The sequence below is a fragment of the Callithrix jacchus genome, chromosome 16, assembly GCF_049354715.1.
Source record: "Callithrix jacchus isolate 240 chromosome 16, calJac240_pri, whole genome shotgun sequence".
In the NCBI taxonomy this organism is placed as follows: domain Eukaryota; kingdom Metazoa; phylum Chordata; class Mammalia; order Primates; family Cebidae; genus Callithrix; species Callithrix jacchus.
Genome location: NC_133517.1, coordinates 24087618 through 24112809, shown reverse-complemented (window position 1 = coordinate 24112809; position 25192 = coordinate 24087618). Strand labels below are relative to the sequence as shown.

Here is a 25192-nt window from a genome sequence, read left to right as displayed (position 1 = left end):
TTCAATCATCTGCTTTTCTCTTTCTCTCTCTTCTTTCTCCCTCCCTCCCTCCCTCCCTCCCTCCCTCCCTTCCTTCCTTCCTTCCTTCCCTCTCAGAGTCTTGCTCTGTCATCCAAGCTGGAGTGCAATGTCGCAATCTTGGTTCACTACAACATCTGCCTCCTAAGTACAAACAATTCTCCTGCCTCAGCCTCCCTAGTAGCTGGGATTACAGGCATGCACCACCATGCCCAGCTAATTTATTTTTGTATTTTTAGTAGAGACAAGGTTTTACCATGTTGGTCAGGCTGGTCTTGAACTCCTGAACTCAGGTGATCCACCCGCCTCGGCCTCCCAAAGTGCTGGGATTACAAACATGAGCCACTTTTCTATTCTTGAAGGATATCTGATATAAAACATGAAGCTAAGGTTTGGATTGTCAATTTGTCAAATATGCACTTGAAATTCTTAAACCCATTTTTCCACAAAATAATGGCCTCTACCAATGTTAACATCACATGGAAACCTACAGTTAATACATCTCCAAGGACCAAAGTCAAATAAAACTGGGCAGGAAAAGAAATCTAAGAGATAAATATTTACATACCTTTATCATGAAAAGCATTTTAGGGAGAATAGCTACATGAAAAAACATCTAAGCATTTTCATACTTAACCAAGAAATCAATCTTTAATGATCCCTATCAATAAGGTAAAAGAAACAGTAATCCTTTACACTGCCTTCTACACAGACTGCAGCTCTAGTTCTCTTCTTTTCAGGCAACTTTATAAGAAAAGTGATCTATAGTTGCCTTGACTTCCTCTTCTCCAGCTCAATATATAACCTACAGTAACCTGGCCTCTGGACCAAGTATCTTGTGTAAAGATAACAACTTTCCTGTTTGAGTTTTCAAAGATCAGAAAATTTACAAAAGAGGAAATACACTGATTAGCATTGCAATGCAAGATAAAAGAGGTAATTAAGATTAGCACATAAATACTTTGGTACTACTCTCTTGGCCATCTGTTGTTTATGCCTACTCAGAATCCAGTCCTGCTTCTGGTAAAAACACCCTGGTTTTCTTCTAGAAGTTCTGACAGCCCCACGATTAATCATGAGATCTTATAATCCAGGTCTGGTCAATGAGATACAGCTTGGCTGTAGTGATTGGTTAAGGGAAAAAGTCACCTGACTCAAGCTAGACCAATTAAAGCAATTCAGGGATTTTGCTACAACTCTTTGGTCATTCTCTTTCATTGCAGTTGGTGTATGAAATGTAAGTTTAGTGATGCTGGTGATCAATTTGCTATCATTAATTGTGCTGGTCTGAGAAAGGGACAAAAACAGAAGGTAGGAACATCAAGAGATGAGAAATATCTGAAGACATTTCTCATTTTAACAGAAGGAGCTGGTCTCGCCTGGGAGATCCACCTACAGCATTTTATAGCTTTGTTACATGCTTTTTACCTTTTGTTTTGGTTGTTAAAGCCGGTCAGACTTTGGTTTCTAGGTATCATGTATATTGAAAGAACTGGACCAACAGAGATATTACCCAGTGTTGAGCAATAGACACTCTAGTAGGATTGTTAACTGCTTTTTTTGTTGTTTTGTTTTTTAAATTTTTAATCTTACAAAATGTAAAACTTTTGCATCCAAAAATTAGAGAAAATGCAAAAAAAAAAAAAAAAAAAGCAATTCAAGGGCCAAATATCCTTTTTACTTCTCAGTCTGCTAACGTTCACTGCATCATTATACAATTCCCCCTTCGACCTCTACTTTGTAGACTTCCATGACCACACAATTTCTTGGATCTCCTCCCAACCACTTCCAGTATTTCCCCTGGATTTCATTTACAGCTTCTTTTTTATTCTGCTTAAATTTTAGTGTTCCAGAACATTATCCTCAGCACTCTAGTCTTTGAACTCCATGTTCTCTTTGTGGATGGCCTTAATTATTCATGTACATTTCCTAGATCTCCGGTCCCCATTTTTTTACTTAAAGTTCAACTTAAAGGAATTTCCATAGGCCTCTTGGCTACCTTCATCTGGATGTGCTCAAATTCAACATGCCCCAAAGTGCATCTATTTTCTTTTCTCCCTAGTCTACAACTTACTCTGCCATCCCTTATTACGGGAACCAATCATCCAAGCTAAACACTTTGGCAACATCCTGACTTTTTCCTATAATTCACTTCCCCACATCCTATAGATTAACAAATCTTGTTAATTTACCTCCTAAATATTTCTTAAAACTCCTCCTCCTTTTTTCCCTCTGCTACTCTTTAAGGAATTCTATTACTTCTCTTTTAGACCAGCAATTCCCAAACCCAAGTGTGCAGAAAGAATCACGCAGAAAGCTTAAAACTAAAATGTCTAATTACAATTTTTCAGAGATTCTGATGGACTTGGTCTGAGAGATAGATTTGGTCTGAAGCTTCCACTTTGAGAAACACTATTTGGACTATTGCAACAGTTTTCTAACTGTACTGCTGTGGATGTTAACTATTCTGATCATTTCATTTGTTCACCTGCTTGAAACTTTGTTCATCTGCCCACAACAATAAATTACAAACTTCTTATTATAGCACACCGTGCTTTCAAACTGCAACTCTGATCCCATCTCTCTATTCCTTAAGTAAGCCATCTATCTGAAGAAAATGTCTCTGGAGAATAGGTCTTTACTTCTTTAATTCAGTTCAACTTCCTAAGAACATAATATATTATTATCTAGTGAACATTATGAAGTCCTTCTAGCTGCCAAACTCAGTATTAAATTCTTATCTATATTATCTTATTTAATTGATGCTACAGCCCTATTAGGTAAGCAGTATTGTTATTATAATTTTACAACTCAGAGGATCTGAGGCTCAAAAAAATGACTTGTCTGTGGTCACACAGCTATTAAGTCCTGGAGTGGACTTTAAATTGGGGTATGGACATCTGGTTACAGGCTTGCCACTGCCTCTAATCTATGAGCTCCTCAGGAGCCCAACTGAGGTGTTCACAGTTTAGCACCTCAGGAGCAGGGTGCTAAAGTCCAACACCAAGCCTTCTATACAATGGTTGGTCAGTTTGTGCAATTGACTTTCAGAGTAAATGAATGCTAAGAGGCAGAAAGAATAAATGAAACTATCACGATGTTTAGTAGCTTCTACTCTACCTCAAAATGTGATTTCATTTTCAGGAAGATATTTTCCTTATTAATAAAGCTACCTTTAAAACTTCCACTTTGAAAGGCATTTAAAACTCATTCTATATTTTTAATTTTTTGACATAATTATAGATTTACATGCAGATATAAGAAATAATACAGAGAGATCATGTATACCCTTTGCCTAGTTTCTCCAAAGGGTAATGTCTTGCAAAACTATAGGACAGTTTCACCACCAGAATACAGTACTGACATGAATACTTTCAACATACAGAACATTTCCATCCCCACAAGGATCACTTCTGTTGTTCTTCTGTAGCCATATCAGCTTCTCTCCTGTCTACTTCTCCCTAATCTGTTCTCCATTTCCAAAATTTTGCAATTTCGAGAATGTTATATAAACAGAAGCAGACAGCATAAACCTTTTGCAACTTTTTCTGAGTTCTTTACATGTTCTAAGACACTCATAATTTATGGGACAAATGGTTTCAACTCTTTTCTCCCAGTCTGTAACTTGTCTTCATTGTCTTCACATAGGCTTTAAAATAGAAAAAAGTTTTAAATTTTTAATAAAGTCCAATTTATCAACTTTGTCTTTTATGGATCATGATCTTCGTAGAAAGTCTAAGGACTCTGCCTAGCCCTAGCTTCTGAATAATTTTTAAATATTTTTTCTAAAAGTTTTGTAATGGTATGTTTCACATCTAGTCCATGATTCATTTGAGTTAATTTTTGTATAAGGTGCAAGGTTTAGTTTGAATGTCATTTTTATGACTATCCAGTGGCATCAGCACCTGTTATTGAAATACTATCCTTCCCCAACTGAATTGTTTTTGTACCTTTGTCAAAAATGTGAATCTACAATTATCTCAAAATAAAAGTTTAATTAAAAAACTGGGGGTGATAAAAGTTTCTCAGAACTTGATAAAGATGATGTTCACACAACATTGTGATTTTATTAAATGTCACTGAATTGTATACTTTAAAACAGTTACTTTTATGGTATGTGAATTTCATTCAATGAAAAATTGAAAAAGCATATCCTAACTAACTTTCCAATTGATGTTTTATATAATTCAAATAGGTTTTTCAGAAATAATATACATTGGAGCCTCAGAAAAGTGAGAGGGTGGGAGGGAGATGAAGAATGAGAAATTACTTAATGGACACAAGAGATGCTATTCAGGTGATGTTCACACTAAAAGCCCAGTTTCACCACTACTTTACTACTGCATGTAACAAAACTGCACTGTAGCCCCTAAATCTATGTCTAAAAGGTTTTTCAAAGATCATGTATAAAAGCCTCTAATGTAGTTTGGCTGTGTCCCTACCCAAATCTCATCTTGAATTCCCACATGTTGTGGGAGGGACCTGGTGGGGAGGTAATTGAATCATGGGGCAGGTCTTTTTCATATCATTCTCATGAAAATAAGTAAGTCTTATGAGATCTGATGGTTTTATAAGGAAGAGTTTCCCTGCATAAGCTCTCTCTTTGCTTGCCACCATCACCGTTAAGTTGTGACTTGCTCCTCCTTGCCTTCCGCCATGATTGTGAGGCCTCCCCAGTCACATGGAAATGTGAGTCCATTCATTAAACCTCCTTTTTTTTGTAAGTGTCAGGTCTCAGGTATGTCTCTGTCAGCAGCGTGAAAACAGACTATTACAGCCATTTTTCATATCATCATACAGCCTATTTTTTCCTCTGTATGCTTACTACTTCCAGATCCCTCACTGCTAAAGTTAGGTAACATCTTAATGTCTAATCTCTGGGGTATACATTTTTAAGTGAGTCAACATGTGGGCAGTTAGAGCAGCAGCAGTTTTTAGCAGACCTAATATTTCCTAGCAATCAATTCCTGCATGTCCTTAGTCATTCTCTGGCCATTATTTATATCCTCACTTGTCTTCATCCTTCTGAATTAAAGTGCCCTAAACAGAGCACTCTCTTATATCATGTGGTGATCAGTGCCTTCTTTCTCGGAGCACAAAGCTCTGGAATAATTTATTTTATCACTTTCTGGCAAAGAGTTCACATGCCTCTTCTGAATGAGAGCAACATAGTGAGTCAAGGGCAGCGAGTCTAAGAAATGTCTGACTTGATGAATATCTAGACAATCTTGTACTGAATCTTCCTCCTATTTATTCGCTTTGATTAATAGTAAATGGGTCCACATGTAGATCTGAAAATATCCTGATCTGAAGGAATCTTGAGGATGACGCTAGGTTAGACAAATACCTTTTCAGACCCGGGGGTACCTATCTTCAAGATCTGGCTTTGAGAAATCAGTGAGCTGTATATATTACTACATTCAGATCATCTTCAAATACCCAACCAGTGTCAGGCTAGACAACTCCACACTTAGCAAATATCTTTTTAATACTTTTTGTGATGAAAAATCAGTCTTTTACCTGCAAGTTGTCTAACTCATGATGCCCTGGTCATGGTGATCAAGCCTTGTCCAGAAATCACGGTAAATTGGAGCCAAGTTTTTACATAATAAAGTGTCTTCTAATCCAATATGTCATCACATTAGAAGACTGAAGTGATTAAAAAGGAGAGGAAACATTTCCACTTTTTTATGGAATATGCTTTTTCTGGCCCCTAATACCCTGAACCTAGATGAATGGTGAGAGAATAAAAATTACAATATCACAACTGCCTTTAATTCTATTTCACTGTTACCGTTCATTTATGCAAGAATTTGTCATTTTTTCCTTTAAGCCTAAATGGCACCTCCATCAGATAAAGACCCCATTATCTATCAATGCGCTTACCATTGTTTTCTTCATGCTATGCAGTTTCCAGAATAGTTTTTCCATATTGTGCTTTGTTGAATATTTGTATTCCAAGGAAATGATAACAAATCTACCACAAAACATGTCCTGTCTTCTAGTGCATTTGGGAAACACTGAATACCATCAATGTCCTCCAAAGTCATGGTTTGGAGGACACCATGGTTATTAGTACATTAGCAGGTTGGGGAAGTCCTATAATAGAGAAACCTGTTTGATTCTGTGTTTCTTAAACTTATTTTCACCACAAAGTGCATAGGGTGTGTGTGCGTGTGTATGTGTGTATCTCACTGAATAACATCTCTGGAACATAAATGCCTGCCTGGAATGCTGTTCTGAAATAAATAAGCTACACTTGCTGATTCTATTTTCTCACTCATATTACTCTATTAAATTTGCAATCTCAGAGTATAGGAGCAATCTCCAAAAAGTAAAACCAGTTATTGATTTTTGTTTCCTCCCATTATTATTTGATTTGACTTTTTTGAAGTAGCTTACACAATCAACAACATACACATTCTTCAAACTCTCCACTTGGATTTTATAATTTTTATCATTATTATCAACTGTTTCTCTCATATTTTTGAATCCTCATAATGTCCAGTCTCCCAACTTCTTAGCCTGGCATTCCAGATCCAGCTGTATTTCTATGTCTCTTTCTAAGCACATCCACAAATCTTTATTCTCTGTTCGGACTGAGCCACTCACCACCCCACTAAAATATCTGGTGCTTTTCCATCTCGATGCATGTATTCATCCTGTTCTTGCTAACAAGGTTAGTTTCCCTTCTTCTGTTGCTTAATCTTACTCATCATGAATGCTGACTACCTTTCCTGACCCAGCCTTCTCTTGTCATTTTTGTAGTTTTTTTAAAATCGATGTTTTTCCATTTTAGACTGTAAATTTCATAAGGGGAATGGCTATATATGTGTTCCTAATTACCAAATGTCCAGTTTAGTTCAGTGCATAATAAATAATTTGTAGATGTCCCATAAAGAGATGTTGGATTGAATCTACATTTTTGAATTGCTGTGGTCCATGTTTCTCATTGTCTTATCTCTCATTTTGCATTCGTGTCTACTACTTTGTGTTGGTAGTTGCCACTTTGGTTTGTGTACTGCATTAATCATGTTAAATATATCAGCTTATAACCCTAGAGCTTGGGAATTATGTGTATTTGTATACCTTTAGCAACTAGGATGGCAGCTAATACGTAATAAGTACTAAATAAACCTTTATAGGTTGGCCAGTTAATTCAGGGGACTGTGTAAGTCTCTTGTCTCTCGTGAAGTTTTCCTATGCTGTGGCCCATACTAAGCTTCTCTTCCTCATTACTTTTTAGCAGTTACTGTCTCTCCAGCTCTTATTTGTAGAATTTGTTTCATATGTGTGTCAAGTTTCTTCTCTCGATCCTGTGAATTCTTGAAGGGTGAAAATCTGCTTAGTTTTGTCCTACAAAACAGGTAAGGACATAATAGAAATTAAGTCTAAATGGAAAGAAGCTGAATTGGTTATACTACATTTCACTTTATTATTATTAACATTTATCATACATTGTTACTATTCTAATCTTTTGTGAGGACAAAAATAAATGATATAAAATACATAATGCACTTTGATAATTTTAACCATACATAAAATATGGAGTAATGGAAGCTATGTTACATGGATATTTTACAAAGGAAAAAAGATGACTTTTATAATAACACATCCAGATGAAATTTATCATTAAATTTTGGATTTTATATGATGTTAAATATGGATATATTCAACACAATTACTATTTATAGAACCAATTTGATAATTTGTCATTTAAAATAATGAATACTATGTAAATGAGTACTTATAAAAATATTTTTAGGCAAAAGCTCTGGTCTACTTATTTATTTGGCAGTTACAAAAATATATATTCATCTGAAACTCTAATAAATTTGCTTAAGGCATTAGATATTCAAATTCAAATGTATATTTTCTAAAGCATTTTACCAATTTCGTGTTCTTGGCTACATACAGTATATTTGCATACATGCTATCAGGTTTGTGTTACCAATAATGCCATTTTAAGTAAAAGACACAGATGATCAATAACACACAGAGACACTGGGAAGGTTTTCAAATCAAACATATCCACACAAATACCAGACCCAACGGCTGTGCCTCGCACTAAGTGAATTCTCAAAAACATTTGCCGAATGAATGCTTGACTGGATAGCATTTATCTTGTTATTTGCACCTAAAATTAACTCTCCAAAGCTATCTCTAGTAGAAATATAATTTTAAAATTTAACAATTTTGTTCTTAATTATCTACTTCTCAGTGGCAAAGCCAGGTCATTTGATTCCAGACTGAACAGTGAAGTACTGCCAGAGATCAAAAGACCAGGTACATTTACATGGTTGGACAGCTCTGATACCTACAGTACGATATTCATTCAATATATTGAACGACTCCATTAGTCATACAGTCATACAAAACAAAACAATCTTATTAGTTTTTATACCATATTATCACAAAAATAAAAACTAGTAAATATAATAATATATAGACATATACATACACACATATTTATCTCATTTAGTAGACTTAGTAGACTTCAGGTATCTCTTCTCAGTGAGAGAAGCAATCTATCCTGAGTGAAGCAGGCCTGTGTCTACATAACAATTGCTCGATGATGCACAGACCACACTTTGTCTTCCATGTATGCCCACCAGATGGTTGGCAATATGAATGTTGACATCACTGTTAATGCCAAGCCTTTGAAGCAGTAGCATTTTTGTGAAACCAAAGACTAGCTGTAATGACTAGTATGGAGTCTTAGCACCTAAGAGGATAATGGTCAATATTTGTTAAACGGAATATCCTGGGGTCATTTTTGGTACAGACCCCTCTTGTAACTTTCCCCAACCTGTTCTGCTTCATGCAAGGTGGAGCTTTGCTGAGGCCCATCACTAAAAGTTTAAACATTTGATCGAAGACAGATTATTTTTTCTCAATCAAAATTCAGATCACTTTAAGTCATTTCAAAGCTTTTGCCCTAGTACTTAAGACAACTGACAATTCATTTAGCAAATTGGTTAGTGTATCTACATGTTAATGAAATTACTGCTATGAGAGAGTTCTTGAGCTATAATTTAGTAAGATAATTCACATAACAATGTGTTTAAAAATTAAAGTTTTTAATTTTGATTTTTAAAGACATTGTTTCCAAAAATTCACAAGCAATTTATTTAGTCAAATATTAAAGGTTAGTTTCAATACCACTAGCACATGAAGTCTAAAAATAACCTTTAAAGTAAAATGTAAAGTAAAAGTGATTTAAAGTAAGGCTATCCATTTTATATTTCAATATTATGGCTTTACAATAGTACAGGTGGGTAAAAACATGCCCACTTGCTCTGCATTAAATCATGCCACACAGGAAAAGATCTACTTGAACTAACGAAATAATACTTTTGCATTTTAAATTCAAAGGTATTAGATTCAAAACACAGATTCATTTCCTCTCAACTGAACACATCCAAATCAATAAATACTATTTTTTTCTACAAAATGTACAAGCTCGAAGGGCTGAAAATGAGTTGTTTTCTTAAATTATTTAACATGCCCTTAGGATTCGTTTACTCGTTCATTTTCTTGGCTCTCCAAGTTAGTGTCAAGATCAGTTTCATTCCATTCTGAATTTAATGATCCCAAATTTAAATTAATTGACTCAGAACTAATGTCATTTCAATGTCATATATATTATATTTTCATAAGAAGTTTACCTAATTTAAAGTTGAATGTTATTTCTGCCAGAAGAGTGGCCAGTGAATGCATGGTGAATCCAAGCCACCATCAGAATGCATTTTATGAAGAGACAGAAAACAGTATGAGACTTCAGATTTGGAAACTGATAAAGTTTACACTATAAATTCAATATTACATATCCAATGTAAGTAAAACCAGCACAGAAATTCTCCCCTCCTTTCTTTTTTCTCTTTAAATAGGAATGGAAATACATGTAAAATTCTAATCTCAAATTTTTCATACTTTAATATTACATTAAGTTTTGTAATGTTAGCAGTTAATATTAGAACAATGTATAAGATAGAATGCTTAAGCTGTATTGAATATAAATTTCTAGTTCAGAATTATTTTTGAGTCAGGTCCTAAGTTAAGATCCAAAATTTCTATGCATAACCTTCCCTTTTAGGTGGGGAGGGGAGTTGTATATGCTAAGAATTTGGAAGAAGTTAGCAGGTTTTAGCAGCATTTGAAGGCACACTGGTAATAGAGTGGCATGTAGCATTAAGGTAAACACATCCTAAAAACTCAAGGCCAGTTGATGCCCAATGTCACATGGAGGTACATATGGCATTGAAAAAACTTTCGTTATTCATTTACCCATTAGGTATTTTTTACTGTTACCACTGTGTTGGAATTATAATCAAGTTTTATGCAATGTACTATCTAAAACTGCTATTTTTGATGATGAGGAATATGATACAAAATAGTTTTTCCGATTGCAACACTGTTGAGTTGCCTCAAAATGTTCATCCAGAATTGTAAAATGTCCAGGAAAGCCTATAATTTTCATAGATTTAAAGCATTTTACATATTTCCATTCACCTCTTGGATATAAGATGTATAATTTAATGACAACATATGCCACCTAACTCCAAATTTACTTACAAATCATTGTCATATTACAATAGTTCTTATATTGATAAGGAAAAGTGGCATAATGTATTAAGAAGGCAGACTTCCTGGGTTCAAAGTTTGGTTCAACCCTTTGTCAATCATGTGACTTTATGCAAGTCACTGGGCTATTTTTCGCTTTGGTTCCTCAACTCTAAAAATGGGCATGAAAAAAGAGTACCATGTCACAGCGTTATTATGAGGATTAAGTGAAGCAATAACAACAGAATACAGGCGAGGCAGTTGGAGGTATTACTGGGCATGTAGTAATCCCTTAATAAATGTTAGCTACAATTTTCATTATGATCAGAAATCCTAGTGACTGATGGCAATATAAATCATTACTAATTTTTGAGCACTTAGTGAGTACCAAGCGTGATAGATGATATACTTATGTTTAACCCTTAAATAATATTAAGTACATTCTATTCTAAAGAAATTAGATCCTTAAAAACATAAAATATGTTAACTTATAATTACCATAATAGCCAATTATTTGCCCCATGAAATATGGCAAAGTACAATTAAAATCGTACTTCATGCCTCTAATGAGGATTACTGCTTCCAGGATGGTAATGAGCAAACAGTCATGACAATGTGAAAGGGCTTGCTAACTAATCAGCTGTGTTCACTTATTAGCCCTATGAATGTTAAATCCCTGAAAGTTTAGATATTTATGTATATATATCTTTATTAAATTCAAAATATTCAACTTTTTCTTTAAAACTCTGATGTTAGGTTCCTTGTTTTTCATTATATATGGACTTCTCACAAAAGTCTCAAGAGGTTCTTTGCCAAGTAACAATTATTATTACCTTGCCTGATGGTATACAAACATCGCTTACACATGTAACACGGTACTTTTATTATTCAATACATAATGGCTAATAATGAAGGTTTTTAATAATAGTTTGAAAATCATGATCAAATTTCATAAATTAAAATTTAATAATGGGCCAGACATAGTGGCTCATGCCTGTAATCCTAGCACTTTGGGAGGCTGAGAAGGGCAAATTATTTGAGGTCAGGAGTTCAAGACCAGTCTGCCCAACATGGTGAAACCCTGTGTCTACTAAAAATATAAAAATTAGCCAGGTGTGGTGGTGCATGCCTGTAGTCCCAGCTACTTGGGAGACTGAGGCAGGAGAATGGCTTGAACCTGGGAAGTGAAGGTTGCAGCGAGCTCAGATTGAACCACTGAACTCCAGTCTAGGTAACAGTGAGACTCCGTCACACACACAAAAAATTAATCATGGTTTGCATATACTTTAGATATGGAAAGCACTTCACATACTAAATTAGCATCAACTCACATTATCACAATCATGAGTGTTTTGTTTTGTACTGTATTCACTATGCTAAAACAATGTTATTGTCTCAATGTAGAAATGATAAATATAATATATACTTTAGAATGAGGATAGAATATACCTTGTGCTTCCACAAATTATCAAGGTCCCTAATGGTACTTTTGAAGTACAAATAAAGCTTTATTTTCATATCTGATACATATACCTTGAGAGAAAAATTCTCATGATGGTGTATTCTTTTAAGTCTTACTTCTCATATGAGAGCCTTCATAAAATTAAGACTTTTGCTTATCTAAGTTAAAGATTAAGTTTTGAAATAGGCTTATTTTCCCCTTCTTCATCCTGGTTCCCCTCCTGCACTCCTCTATCCCCAGGGCCACTGTAGCACAGCAGCCAGTATTCATGGCCCAAGGAAGCCATGCCCATTGCAGACACCAAGGATAGCACTGACTTGGTGGAGCTGTCCACAATCATAAAGGATGCCTGAAAGCAGCTAGAAGAAAGTGAGGCTTGCTGCAGCCCTCTGTCAGCTCTCTTCTCCTCTAATAAGAAATAAGCCCTTAGGAGAAAGAGTAAAACATGTTTTCCCACTTTTTACACATTAATGACTCTCTCTCTTGCAAATGGGGGACTGAAAACCTATACCACACAGTCTATCGTGTCCTTAACATTTTTCATGATGATTTGCAAAGTGTGGCCAGGTTTCTTCAATAATAGTCTTCTTCAAGAGGAACTCTCCATTATTACATGTGTCCTCTTGGAAAAGATGAAAACAAACACACTAAAACAATTTTAATAAATTGGAGAAGAGGCATGGTGATTCATTTTGAAATCTATATATTTTTTTTATGTTCCAGTGATGGATTTTACTCTAAAAGCGAATACTTAATGTCAATACAGAGAAACATCACTTTGTGAAGCTAAATTGTCTGACTGAACTCCTATGAATTTCCAGCATAAATATCTGTATAAACTGAAAACTACTTGTTTGCAATGGGAGATTTAGAGGGAAAAAATGCATTTATTTATCTTTAGTGGAGAATGTTTAGCCAGCACGTAGTTTGTCTAGTTCAGCATTCAGGAGCTTCTGACTACTTGGTTTCTTGAGATTTCTTTTCATTCTTCTCCAGCTGGCGGAGGCGGCTCACACAGCTTGTACAGCCTAGAAAAGGCATGGGAAAGTTTGACAGTGACTTAGTGTATTACCATTGCCGAAGGTGTCTTTATTGGTAGAACAAATACACTGATGATAATTTCTTGTTTCATGAGTCACGGTCAGTTGTCTATTTCACAAAAATAACATATGAATTAGCAAACTCTATAAATTAGATTCTATGATTTAGAAAACACCAGTGCCTCTTTGCACATCTTGCTGGCAATGGGTAAAGCAATGCTGAATTTTTTAAACCTGCTACTTTTTCTCCAATGCCGACCACCCAGGCTGTTCACCACACTCATGGCAAAACCTGCTGTTTGGATTCCAGGAAATGATATTATTACAATAATTACCATCATGTCTATCATGATTATCTTGTAGCAGGATATCACCCATCTCATAGGAGTCTACTGATTTTCTGACTAGTTTTAGAAATGTGCTTCATTTTGTACTAACCCCAGAATACAGGCAGTTGGCTGTAGATAGGCTGACATGGCAAGATTCCTGAGGCCTAAATTCCAAAGGCACAATTGGCTAGAGTTTTCCAAGGACAAATTGCCCAGCTTTGCCCAGGGCCCACTCACCCAACAGTGGACTCTCCAAGTGGGTCAAGGAATCCACTTGAACCATGGCGATACCTGGAAATGCTTCCCATTGCAGCCCGGGTCTAGTTGTTTGAGACTATACAGCATTAAAGGGAAGCTCAGGGGGGTTAACTAGGGTTACGCAAGTTCCAGTGCTCCACTTTCTTATGAGTGGTTAAATGATAATAGCAAAAGCAAAATAAAAGTAAACATAATAGCTGCCTGATAGCCCTAGTGACCTCAAGGTCATACACATTACTTACAGCATATCCTGAGAGCTTGATTAGTTGCCCTATAGTGCTGGATTGGACTACACCTGTTCTCTAAACAGCACCCATGGCCACACTGGTCCCACTGCAGAGCTTGCACTAACAATGTGAAAATGTAAGGTGCAGATTTCCACTTTGCATCTTTTCATAAAAGCACACCAAACCTAGGACTAACTGTAGTGATTCAATCTCTTTTACCGACTACATTGAAAACAGCTTCAATGAATTGCTGACCAATTTAGCAAATTATAAATTTCCTCACTCTTTGACATTTAATGAGCAAGAATTAATATTGAGTTATAAATCCTGGTTAACAAAATGAGCTTTCCTAGTATGAGAACATGTAGAAGAAGCTGTTGACTTTGGAGGTTTGCAAAATGTATTTCAAGTCTGGAAGGTGGCTTATGCTCTACATGTTATCTCCATGCAAGAGGTGAGTACTGAAATAAAGACATCTCACATCAGAAAAAGCTTATTTCATCCTTCCTGGAGAAAAGAATACATTACATTGGCCTGATGTACTCCAAAGGTTCTTTTGCAGCTGAAGAATATGGTGTTACTTCAAATTGCATTCCCAGGGCTGGGATAATAAAATGATCAGAAGGTTCTTTTATTCCTAATTTCCTTCCTCTTATTTCCCTGACAGTGCTGCCTAATGATGAAAAGGCACAATGGGCTTACTCACGTAGGACAGGAATGGGAAGATGGGTGGCGAATGTCCTGCCCCATGAGATCTGGGCTGAGCCATCACATTCCATTACCTTGCTCAGCACATTTCCATGTAATGTAACTAATAGCACTGGGTAGTCGAGTCTTTGAAATGTCTGCCTTGCAAATTGGAGAAAAGGCTTCTCCCTGTGATCACCTAATGAAATAATAGCTCTGGGTATTGTGGAACTGGGCAGATTCAGCTTCTGTCAGGCTTCTTGGAAGTGACTCAGGGTTATTTGAGTTCAGACACATTTGTAATGGAAATTGCAGAGCTTTGGGAATTTAGAATAGGCAGATGAAGTTTTGAAGTGAAATGTAATAGGTAAGAGTTGGACTCTGATCCTGCACTGAAACATTTATTTTTTGGCAGGTAAATTATTGGGCAGTGTGAGGCCTTGGTCTGCCCAACATTTGGGGCCCTTTTGTATTCTTTCCACTCATGCACATCTGTGGCCCTGCACCAAAAACGTCTGCTTTGGGCCTATTTCTCCTGTTCTTGCTTGGGCTCAGGTAGCCCAAATTTCCAGTGCAAATGTAAATCTGCCGAGAGCAGAACTTTCCAACTTCATGCTATAGATGATGCTTTCACTGTCCACGTAGCAAAAATAAAAGCCATGTGAAAGGAGGCCACAAAACAAATGCCTCTTTCAAGGTTAAAGCATCAGTAACACTCTGTCCCAAGGCAATTCTCCCCATCTCACATATGAGAAAACTGAGTCTCAGAGAGGAAAAAAAACTGGATAAATAAGGTCACACCACCATTTTTTTTCACCTTTTTTTTTTTTTTTTTAAGACAAGGTCTCGCTCTCCCTCCCAGGCTGGAGTGCAGTGGTGCAGCCATAGCTCATTGCAGCCTCAGCCTCCCTGGCTCAAGCTATCTTTCCATCTCAGTCTTCTGAGTAGGTGGAACCACAGCCAAACGGCACCATGCCTGGCTATTTTATTTTTATTTTATGTAAGGACAAGGTCTTGCTTTGTTGCCCAGGCTGGTCTCAAGCAATCTTCTCACTTCAGCCTCCCAAAGTGCAAGGATTACACATATGGGCCACCATGCTTGGCCCATTTTTTTCACTTTTAACCATTATAGAATGCCCTCTCGCAATTAAACAAATAAAGAAAATCAGGTTTTCATAGCACAAGAGTTCCAGATTTTGTGACATAATAGAGAATAAAGCCAGTGTGCTGGATGTGCAGTCTGACATCTGGAATGTAGTATTTGGTGCTTGAGAAAGAGAGGCTTATTTCTCTGAAGAGCAATGTATAAAGCTGGGGGTGGGGGGAAGGTCCTTTGTACCCCGACCTCACACACATTCTATCGTGATACCCATTCACTTGATTCTCTAAATTTATTTTGTCTTTGTATTCTACTAGGCTGCAAGCTCTTTCAGTACATGAAGTGTTTCTCATCCATCTTAATTCCCCAATGCCAAGAGCAATTCTGGACACATCTTTTAGACGAGATTGCTAAAGGGGAAGATGCAAAATGCATTGGAGCCAAGCGTGTCCAGGAAACATCCCTCCCCAGAGCTGGATTTACCTACCTCAGAATTATTAAACTCTGATACTCTGCTTTCTAGCTCTCTGATTTCTTAAATTATTAGATGCACTCTTCAGTAGTGTGACTATGGCTGATTGCTCCTTTTTGAATTCCAGAACAACCCCCTCCTGTCCATGGCTCACTAGATTCTGTAGCCTCCTCTGCTTTCTCTTCAATGCTGGCATTCCCTGGAGGTGTCCTCACCTTCTCTCAGTCTCTCTTACCCATTCATCATGGTAACAGAACCAATTTCTGTGTCTTCACCTATCACTTAAATATTGATGACTCATAGGACTATAGCACCATCTATTCTTTTCTCCTTGGCTTTTGACCAGTATATTTGACCATCCGCAATGTGCTCTTCAGGGATGACCACTGATGCTCAATCTCAGAACTACCAACTGAGCTCCCATCTCCTCCCCGTGAGTGTGCTTCCCCTCTGTACCCACTGTCCCAGAGGAAAGAACCATCAGCACCTCATTATCCAAGCCAAAGATTTGGTGGTCATCCTAGAATCTTCCTTTTCTATAAACTCCTTCATCCAATTAGTGTCCGAAGAGTATTAATTCTGTCTTCTAAATATCTCTCTAATCCATCCTCTCATCTTGGTCCTCAACATTACCATAATCTTTTTTTAAGCTTCTGCTTCAGTCTTAGCTGTCCTCAAATGGGGTCTTCTGACTGCCAGAGATGAATTCCAAAATTCAAGTCTTCCAGATAGGAAGATTGCTTATGGATGCCTCCCTGTTGTCTTCGAGTTAAAATGAAAACTCTTCTGTACTTCTGCAAGTCTCTTCTGATCTGGCCCCTCATCTCCAACCTCACTTCACATTGCACTTGAATCACATTCGACCACCAGTCATTGAGGTCTAAGTGTAGTTCTCAGAATGCTGTCTTCTCTGGTCCTCAGTGCTGTTGCATCCCCTGTATGGGACATGCATTACAATGTGGACTGGCCCAGGAGTATTCTGTGACATCTTCTTTCTGTCCTTAGGCTATATTATATCCCTTCTTCATGCTCTCATGACAATCTGTGCCTATTTCCATCTTATTTCTTATCACACACCGTGTACTATTTTTATTTTATTCCATTGTTGCTCTGCTACACTTCAACAACTGGTGGAGGACACTATGTCTTTAGTCCTCTAGCACTTAACAAGGGGCCTGGCACCTACAGACACATAGCAGACATTCAACATATGTACTCTGAGTAAACTTTTTAAAAGTCAAGTGTACAGTGAGAGGAAAACTCTGACAGGGATGGGTTGAAGATTTGAACCAAATACTATCTCAGGCAGACACAGAAAACTTCAGTTCCAAGAATGTTTCCAGAAACATCATCCCAGTTTTGCCCATGGATGGCCTCGCCTTGAATGCCAAATGTATTCTTCAACTCATTATCCCTGGGGTCGGAGTCCAGGTCCTCATTTGGAAGAGATCCCAGCCCCTCTGTGCTCCTTGGCATTCTCTGCACCCACCACAGGGTGATTCTTGCATTCTACCTTTCCTTGTAATTATGCCTTCTTCACCTCATCTTTTTAACGAAAAGTTTCATGAGGGCCAGGGCTACTTCTAAATCAGGTTTATACTCTCGTTGGGGCATAGCAGAGTGTTTTGCATTTCTTAGGTCCTCAATAAATATTTGCAGAATGAAAGAAAGAATAAATAAAATAAATTTTAAAAATGACTTGTGCTTTCTCTCTCAGGCCTATTACTCCCTGGTAGTTAATGTCAACTTCAAGGCTGGCTCATTTGATTGAGTTTCATTTCAGGTGTTTCAAACATAACCCAATTTTTTTAAAAAAGCAAGTTCGTCGGTTTCTTTTCTTGTGTTCAGCTTGCATATTGGTTTACTGATCAGGGTGCGGTGCTGAAGTCGGATACCACCCACTCTGCCACTGTTTATTAGTTTTCCAGGTCTAGCTAAGAAGACCTTGCTGAGCCATGATCTTGTTTTCTTATTGGAATTTTAACACTTCACTGGGTCTATTATCCAAATATACCATTGCCTCCGAAGGTGCTGGATGGAGAATACATATGTAAAAATAATCCTTTCGCAATAGAAAGTCTTAGATTCTAACCTAATCCACTGTGAAAGACTACATTAACAAAACTTGTGGATTAAATAGAGTTAGGAGTCAGCACTAAAAATAAATGTAATTAGAACATGAGTGCTCCATCCATTTTCAGGGGGAAAATACATTTTCCCTGTGAAAGCACTTTTACTACCCACGTGATTTTTCGGAATGAAATGTAACTTAATAAATGCTGCAGCCATCATTCTCACTCTGGTAACTGCTCTGTAAATGGAAATAGTGTTTTGTCTGTGGCTGTGTTTGGAGGAGCCTACTTTTGGTTAAAACACAAATGTATAAAAGCAATCATATATAAAAGAAATTATTTACCTTTTCCCCACTTCAAGATAGCTGGTTGCCTACCCTCACCAGGGAAGTATAAACCATAACACTTCTCTGGTGGTTATTCATTATGTTCATTTGTTTCAAAGGTTAATGGGAGTCATTTCTTATGATGCTTTGTGGACTGTAAGTATTTGAGATAACACACAAAAATCTCATTCATTCATTTCTTCATTCAGACATTCTTGAAATATGTCCAGATATATGATGAGTAATAAATAAAATCCAAAAAAATTATCTGTCTCCAGAGAACTCATGTTCAGATTGGGCAAAGAAAATGTGACAATATACTGCAACTAAATATGATAAAGGTTATCATAGGTCAGTATGACAAGATGCTGAGCAAGTAGGAGAGGAAGGAAACTCAAGCAAGACTCCAAGGAGAAAATGACATCTAAGCTAGGTTTTGCAGTGAAATAGTTTTCCATACAAACATATATGGGAAAGGCAATCATGTTAGAAGGAACAGCATGTGCAGTCACAGAAGTATAAATGAAAATGGCATTTTCGTTGTTTGGCACAGCTAGATTACAAATTTTAGTAGTGTCTGTGTGAGCTTTTCTTTTTAAATTCATGATAGAACTTGTAAAATAGAATAATAGCCATTTATTTCTGAGAGCATTTATGTGTAATCACAGTTAGCCATTGGGTGTTTTAAGGGCACTCTTTGTAATTACAATCAGTACGACATTGGGCACACCCTAGATCTGTTGCATTAGTGGAGGGATGCTGCCTAGAAAATGCTGGCAAATCTTTCGGTCAAGGGCAGAGCAGGGGATGCATTTACCTTGGTGCAGACTGTGGGGTCCGGTCTCTAACTCCCAAATTCTTCGCTGTGTTCTGAACTCTTGCTCCCTGAAAGTCAGGAAAATCACTTTTATCCCTACAGTGTATTAGTAATAATTTAACATACCATTAACATTTGCATGTAGGATACTTATTCCAACAATGTCTTTAACATCAAGGGAAATTAAGAGGAAGACAGATATTGCCATCGAGCATTTTCAAAATCAATGCTTTTAAGAATAAAAATGTGCTGTTATATTGCTTTGTTTTTATTCCTAGAAGTAATCAATATTTCAGATATTGAAAACCGGACAGACACAATGACTCATGCCTGTAATTCCAGCACTTTGAGGGCCAAGGCAGAAGGATTACTAACGCCTGGGAGTTCAAGATCAGCCTTGGAAACATAGTGAGACTCTGTCTCTACAAAAAAACACAAAAATTAGCCAGGCATGGTGGCACACAACTGTGGTCCCAGATACCAGAAAGGCTAAAGTGGGAGGATTGCTTGAGCCCAGGATGTCAAGGCTGCAGTAAGCCATGTTTGTGCCACTGCATTCCAGCCTGGGAGACAGAGTGAGACCCTGTCTCAAAAAAAAAAAAAAAAAAAAAAAAAAAAAAGAAAGAAAAAGAAAAAGAAAAACAAATAAAAAGATGTTAAAAATAGTGAATGAGCATACTGTAAATACCTGTTTTGGGTTACCACTTTTCTGGAACAGAAATCACAGTTTAATCACACTTGTGCACCTGTTTTTTTCTTACCTATCATTAACTTAAGTTTTTCTTAACTACTTCTAAAGCAATTTCTGGACAAGCCATGCCCATGCAGATCTATGAAATCTAATAATTCTGCCTCAGAGTTTATAATACAATCTACTTTGGCAATGAAAATGTCTTCACAGTCTGTCAAGTTCATGAATGAAGTTATAATCACTTCAGTTCCTCATGAAAATTACTTACTACATAGGACCAAACACCAGAGTATGGGGTTTGGAATAGGTTAAGCAGAGTTGTTCAAAACCTCTGAAACTCTCTCTCTCCAGCTACTGAATTCTGAACTAAGAAAAGAAACAGGATATAAAGAAGGAAAAATAAAAGAACACATTCTCTCAAAAAGGTCCTAAAATAGAAAAGCAAACAGGGAAGGGGGTGTGATATCAAAAAGAAAGGTGGGAAGAAATTTAGGAATTGCAGTTAAGGAGTTAAGAAAAACTATTTTGCCTGATCCAAAAACAGTTATCTCAACTGACTGTTCACAGGCAGGTACAGATAATCAAACTCATTGTTCTGTTCTTTCCCCCACTTCTCACCACTGCACTTGACCAGTCTTAAACAGAAACAAAACAAGCAAGGAGAGCTTTTTATTTTGAAGTAGTTTTAGACTTAGAGAAAAATATAAACAGAACCCAGACCTTATATACCCCATGTGGCTTTCCCTAATGTTAACTCTTCCCTTAACAACAAAACTAAGAATTAATGTTGGCACAGTACTATCAACTGAACTGCACATCTTATGAAAATTTCCCCATTTTGTCCCACCAAGGTCTCTTTTCTGTTTCAAGATCCAACCTAAGATCCCATATTGCCTTTTGCTTACATCTCCTTAGTCCCCTCCAATCTGTGACAGTTCCTTAGCTGTTTCCTGCCTTTCACGACCTTAACACGTTTGATAAGTATTGGTCATTACTTTGCAGAACGTCTCAGTTTGGGTTAATTTGATGTTTGCTCATGATTAGAAGCAAGAAATGCACTTGGGCAAGACAATCATAGAAGTGATGTCATGCCCTTCTCAATGCATCCTATCAGGTCTACAAGATGCCAGCATCTTATCACTGCTCACATTAACGTTTCATCACTTTGATGTCTGCCAGATTTGGCCACTGCGAAGTTACTAATTTCTTTTTCTTTTTCTTTTTTGTAGTTAATAAATATGTTTGGGGATATACTAGGAGACTGTGCAATATCTTGTTTCTCTTCAAACTTTCACTCACTGATTTCAGCCTCTGTTGGTGTATCTTGTCTACAACAACAATATTGTCGTATTTATGAACTGGAATCCTGTTAGAAAGAGTAATCGCTTCTCCCCAAATTATTTATTTATTCAAGTATATATTTAAATCAGTATGGACTCATAATTATTTTATTCCATGAGATATAATCCAATACTTTTAATAATTTTGTTTTTTGCTAAAATTGTTTCAGTTTTGGCCACTGGGAGCTCTTTCTGGTTGTTTCTTGTGCCTTTTTCATTGTTTAGTACTCCTTTATTTTATGGCACCTCAAGATGTTCCAGGCTCGTCATCTTTGTCTCATCTGGTAATTTACCATTTCTCCAAGGGTCCCTGGCTCTTTTTATTGAAGAATAGTATTTAGAAGCCAAGATTTGGACATTGAGTGTGCTCATTACTACTGGCAGAATAACTGCAAATAGGGCTTTCCAGTAGGCAAAGCTAATTTACAAATACTAACATACTCATATATCTATATTCCTTTCTACATCTATCCATATTTGTATGTGTCTGTGTGTGTATTTATCAGTTCATACTGATACATGTGATTTCAATCCAGTAGCATAGGGTTCACTCCAGATTCCAGCCTTCTTCCTTTCTTTATTTGTAAACTTTTTCTCAGTGAGAGAAATCAGTTTGTTATTTACAATACCTTATTTGTTTATTCTTCGTAACACATAAATTAGTTTTAGAATTCCTAAATCATAGCCTGTGAAAAACAGATTTGTTGACTAGTGTGAAGTAGTTGTGTACAATGCTTGTTGTCTATAATTTTTTTTTTAATTTTTTATTGCATTTTAGGTTTGGGGGTACATGTGCAGAACATGCAAGACAGTTGCATAGGTACACACATGGCAGTGTGAATTTTATATAATATTTCTGTTAAGTAATTCCATTAAGAAAAACATTTGCTCTCTAAAAGATTTCAAATAAAGCTGATGCTTGTCATGGTGAAGACATCGACTGGCCTATTTCACTTTGAATTAAACTATATTGTTCATGGACTCAACATGCCAGCTACTTGTGTTTTTATTATCTTGCTTATATTTCTCCCTCTACTTAAACACTCTTCCTGACCCCTTCCCTTCCTGTATGCATCATACTTATCCTCCAAGGTCCAAACCAAATATCATCTTCGTTAATAATTGATTGGTCATTCACTATATCCGGTACTGTTTTAAGTGCATTAAGTATGTTGGCTTATTTAATCCTCACAACAACACTATGAAACAGGTGCTATTATTGTCCTCGTTTTAATATTGAGGAAACTAAGTACCAAAGAGGGTAAGAATCTTCCCCTGAATCACCCAGATAGTAAACACTGGAGTTGGAATTCAAATTGTGGCTGCTTGGCTCAAGAGTCTGCTCTATTTTATTCACAATAGCAAAGTCATGGAATCAACCTATGTGCCCATCAACAGTAGGTTGGATAAAAAAACATGTGGTACATATACACCATGGAGTACCATATGCCAAAAAAAGGACAAAATCATGTTCTTTGCAGCAGCATGAATGCAGTTGGAGGCCATTATCCTAAGTGAATTAGATAGAAAATCAAATACTGCATGCTCTCACTTTTAAGTGGGGAACTCAACAATAAGTACACATGGACATAAAGATGGAAACAACAGACACTGTGGATTCCAAAAGGGGAGAGGAAGGAAGTGGGACAAGGATTAAAAAAATCATCTATTGCGTATTATGTTTACTATTTGGGTGATGGGTTCAACCAAAGCCCAAACCCCAGCATTATGTAACATATCCATGTAACAGACCTGCACACGTTCTCTTTGAATCTAAAACAAAAGAGAAACATACTCTGTGCTCTTAGCCACTATCATAAACTCACCTGCATGGAGCTCTTCTCCAACCACCCTAGTTAGAATGAAATCATTGAACAAATATCCTTTGGCATTTACTTTGTACTAGGTACTATTTTGAGAAACTGTGATTCCAAAATCAGTAAGACTGATCGCAGGGAGGGGCTCACGGTCTACGCACTTACTCCCTGTTCTGAGTCTTAATACACTGATGTTGGATACCCGGTAGAGACTTGCTTGCTTGTGCCCATGGCATGGTGATGTTCCTACACATGTGTCCATCGTGAGATCAGGCAAGGACAAACATCAACCTCATGTCTTTGTTCCTAGTGCTTAGTGTGATGCTTTGATACTGTAGATAAGGGGTCAGGATACTTTGGAATCCCAGTTTTTATTAAAAAGATTAAAAGGACATTTTTTATAGGCTACCATCAAAGAACACTATGAATATATAACTTATAGCATATAAAACTAAATTTATATTGTAAGTGACAGTTTCTATTGTAAGCCTTTTATTAATCAAATCAGCTGGTTACATAAAGTGCTGCCTAAGGTTGTTATAATTATTACCAAAACATCGTGAAAGCCATAGTACCCTTCTCTTCTGTCTTTCATCTTTCCTTCAAATTCAAGCAGTGAGTTAAAATAACAACTCTATGAAAAGTATATACACAAAATCTGTAGAGAAAAACAATACTGCAATTAAAATAAGAACAATAAATCATGCCAAAAAGCTTCTTGTTCTCAAAAAACCCCTAAAAATCTTAGTTTTATCACTATATTATTCATTCATATGTTGTAAAATGCTAATAGATAATAAATATTATTTAATATATTATAATTTAAATTTGATAATGCAATAATACAAATACTTCAACATATGCTGAAGATGACAAATATCTAACCACTTGGTCTCTAAAAAGCTGAGTCTAACTGATTAAGTAATTGTCCCTGAAGTTGAAAGGTAGAAAGGAGAGAAAAATCCAAGCTAGACCTTTGATTCAGACTTGCATTCTAACTTAAATCATTAGTAGGTAACAGTTGGCTTGTGGATTGGACCTCAGCCACAAATCTTGCTGTCTGCTACTGCTGAATACTGGAAGGAGAATAGGTGACAGGGGGACTGTTGAAGAAATCTCTGGGACCACCAGTCTGTCCACTTTCCCTAAAAAAGGGTCCCAGGATCTTTCACAAAGAAGTTATAATACCTTCGTTCTTTGCCTCTCATAGCCAATGGGATGTCACAACTTGGGGCAGAGGAACAAATAATAAAGGAAGCAAGCTATCTATTCCAAATGTATTCATTTTTAAAAATTAGGGGGAGGAATAAGTTATATATACTGAAAAAAATAGTGTGGTTTATATGTCAACAGGAATTTTATAAGGAACCCAATGACTTTTGAGTCTTTTAAAATTATAGTATACTTATATACTACATAGCAATATAACAATACTATGTAAATATAACTTACATTTTATTTTAAAGAGCTTTATATTGGTTAAGTGAATCATTAGGGCATACATAATATCAATAGTATTTTAATCTCTATTTTCTCTATTTCCATTTTCCATTTTAAGAAGTTAAAATATTTGATATAATTACGACTATTCAAATCTGTACAGTAGAAATGGATATGTCGCCAACTCACAACTACCTCCTTTGTGGAATATCCTATAAGAAGGTAAATTCCAGTCTCTTTTGCTTGCCATAAACTATAATTTTTAGATGGTACTTCCTAAGTCTTCCTATAAACCTACCCTAATACATAACACGATCAAACAGAAAGGTGATTAATTTCTTTCTGTATTTCTTGGCAACCTAAATCTCAACTTTGATATGGATAATCATAAGTTTACTTGGATCTACTTTTTAAAACAGAATTTGTATACATATCCAAAAAGTCCTTCCTAAACCTGCTGGCAAATCACATCTGTGTTTACCCTTTCCAGCTGGCCTACAGCACATCACATGCTTCTTAGCTCTAACCTTTACT

At 36.5% G+C, this 25192-nt stretch overlaps 1 protein-coding gene across 2 annotated transcripts in view; it reads right to left on the bottom strand.

The window, feature by feature from the left end:
- Positions 1–6284: 6284 nt before the first annotated feature.
- Positions 6285–25192, bottom strand: part of PREX2 (phosphatidylinositol-3,4,5-trisphosphate dependent Rac exchange factor 2) — a 301789-nt gene continuing 282881 nt past the window's right edge. Inside the window, exons 39-40 of one of the 2 annotated variants that reach the window (XM_054246467.2) lie at positions 19371–19438; positions 6285–7374 (exon numbers count right to left, since the gene is read on the bottom strand). In XM_054246467.2, the coding sequence (XP_054102442.1) occupies positions 7254–7374; positions 19371–19438 (189 nt within the window). In that variant the 3' untranslated portion in view covers positions 6285–7253. Of the gene's footprint in view, positions 7375–7429; positions 13072–19370; positions 19439–25192 lie in introns of those variants that run through there. The other variant, XM_002758971.6, reaches the window with a different exon arrangement.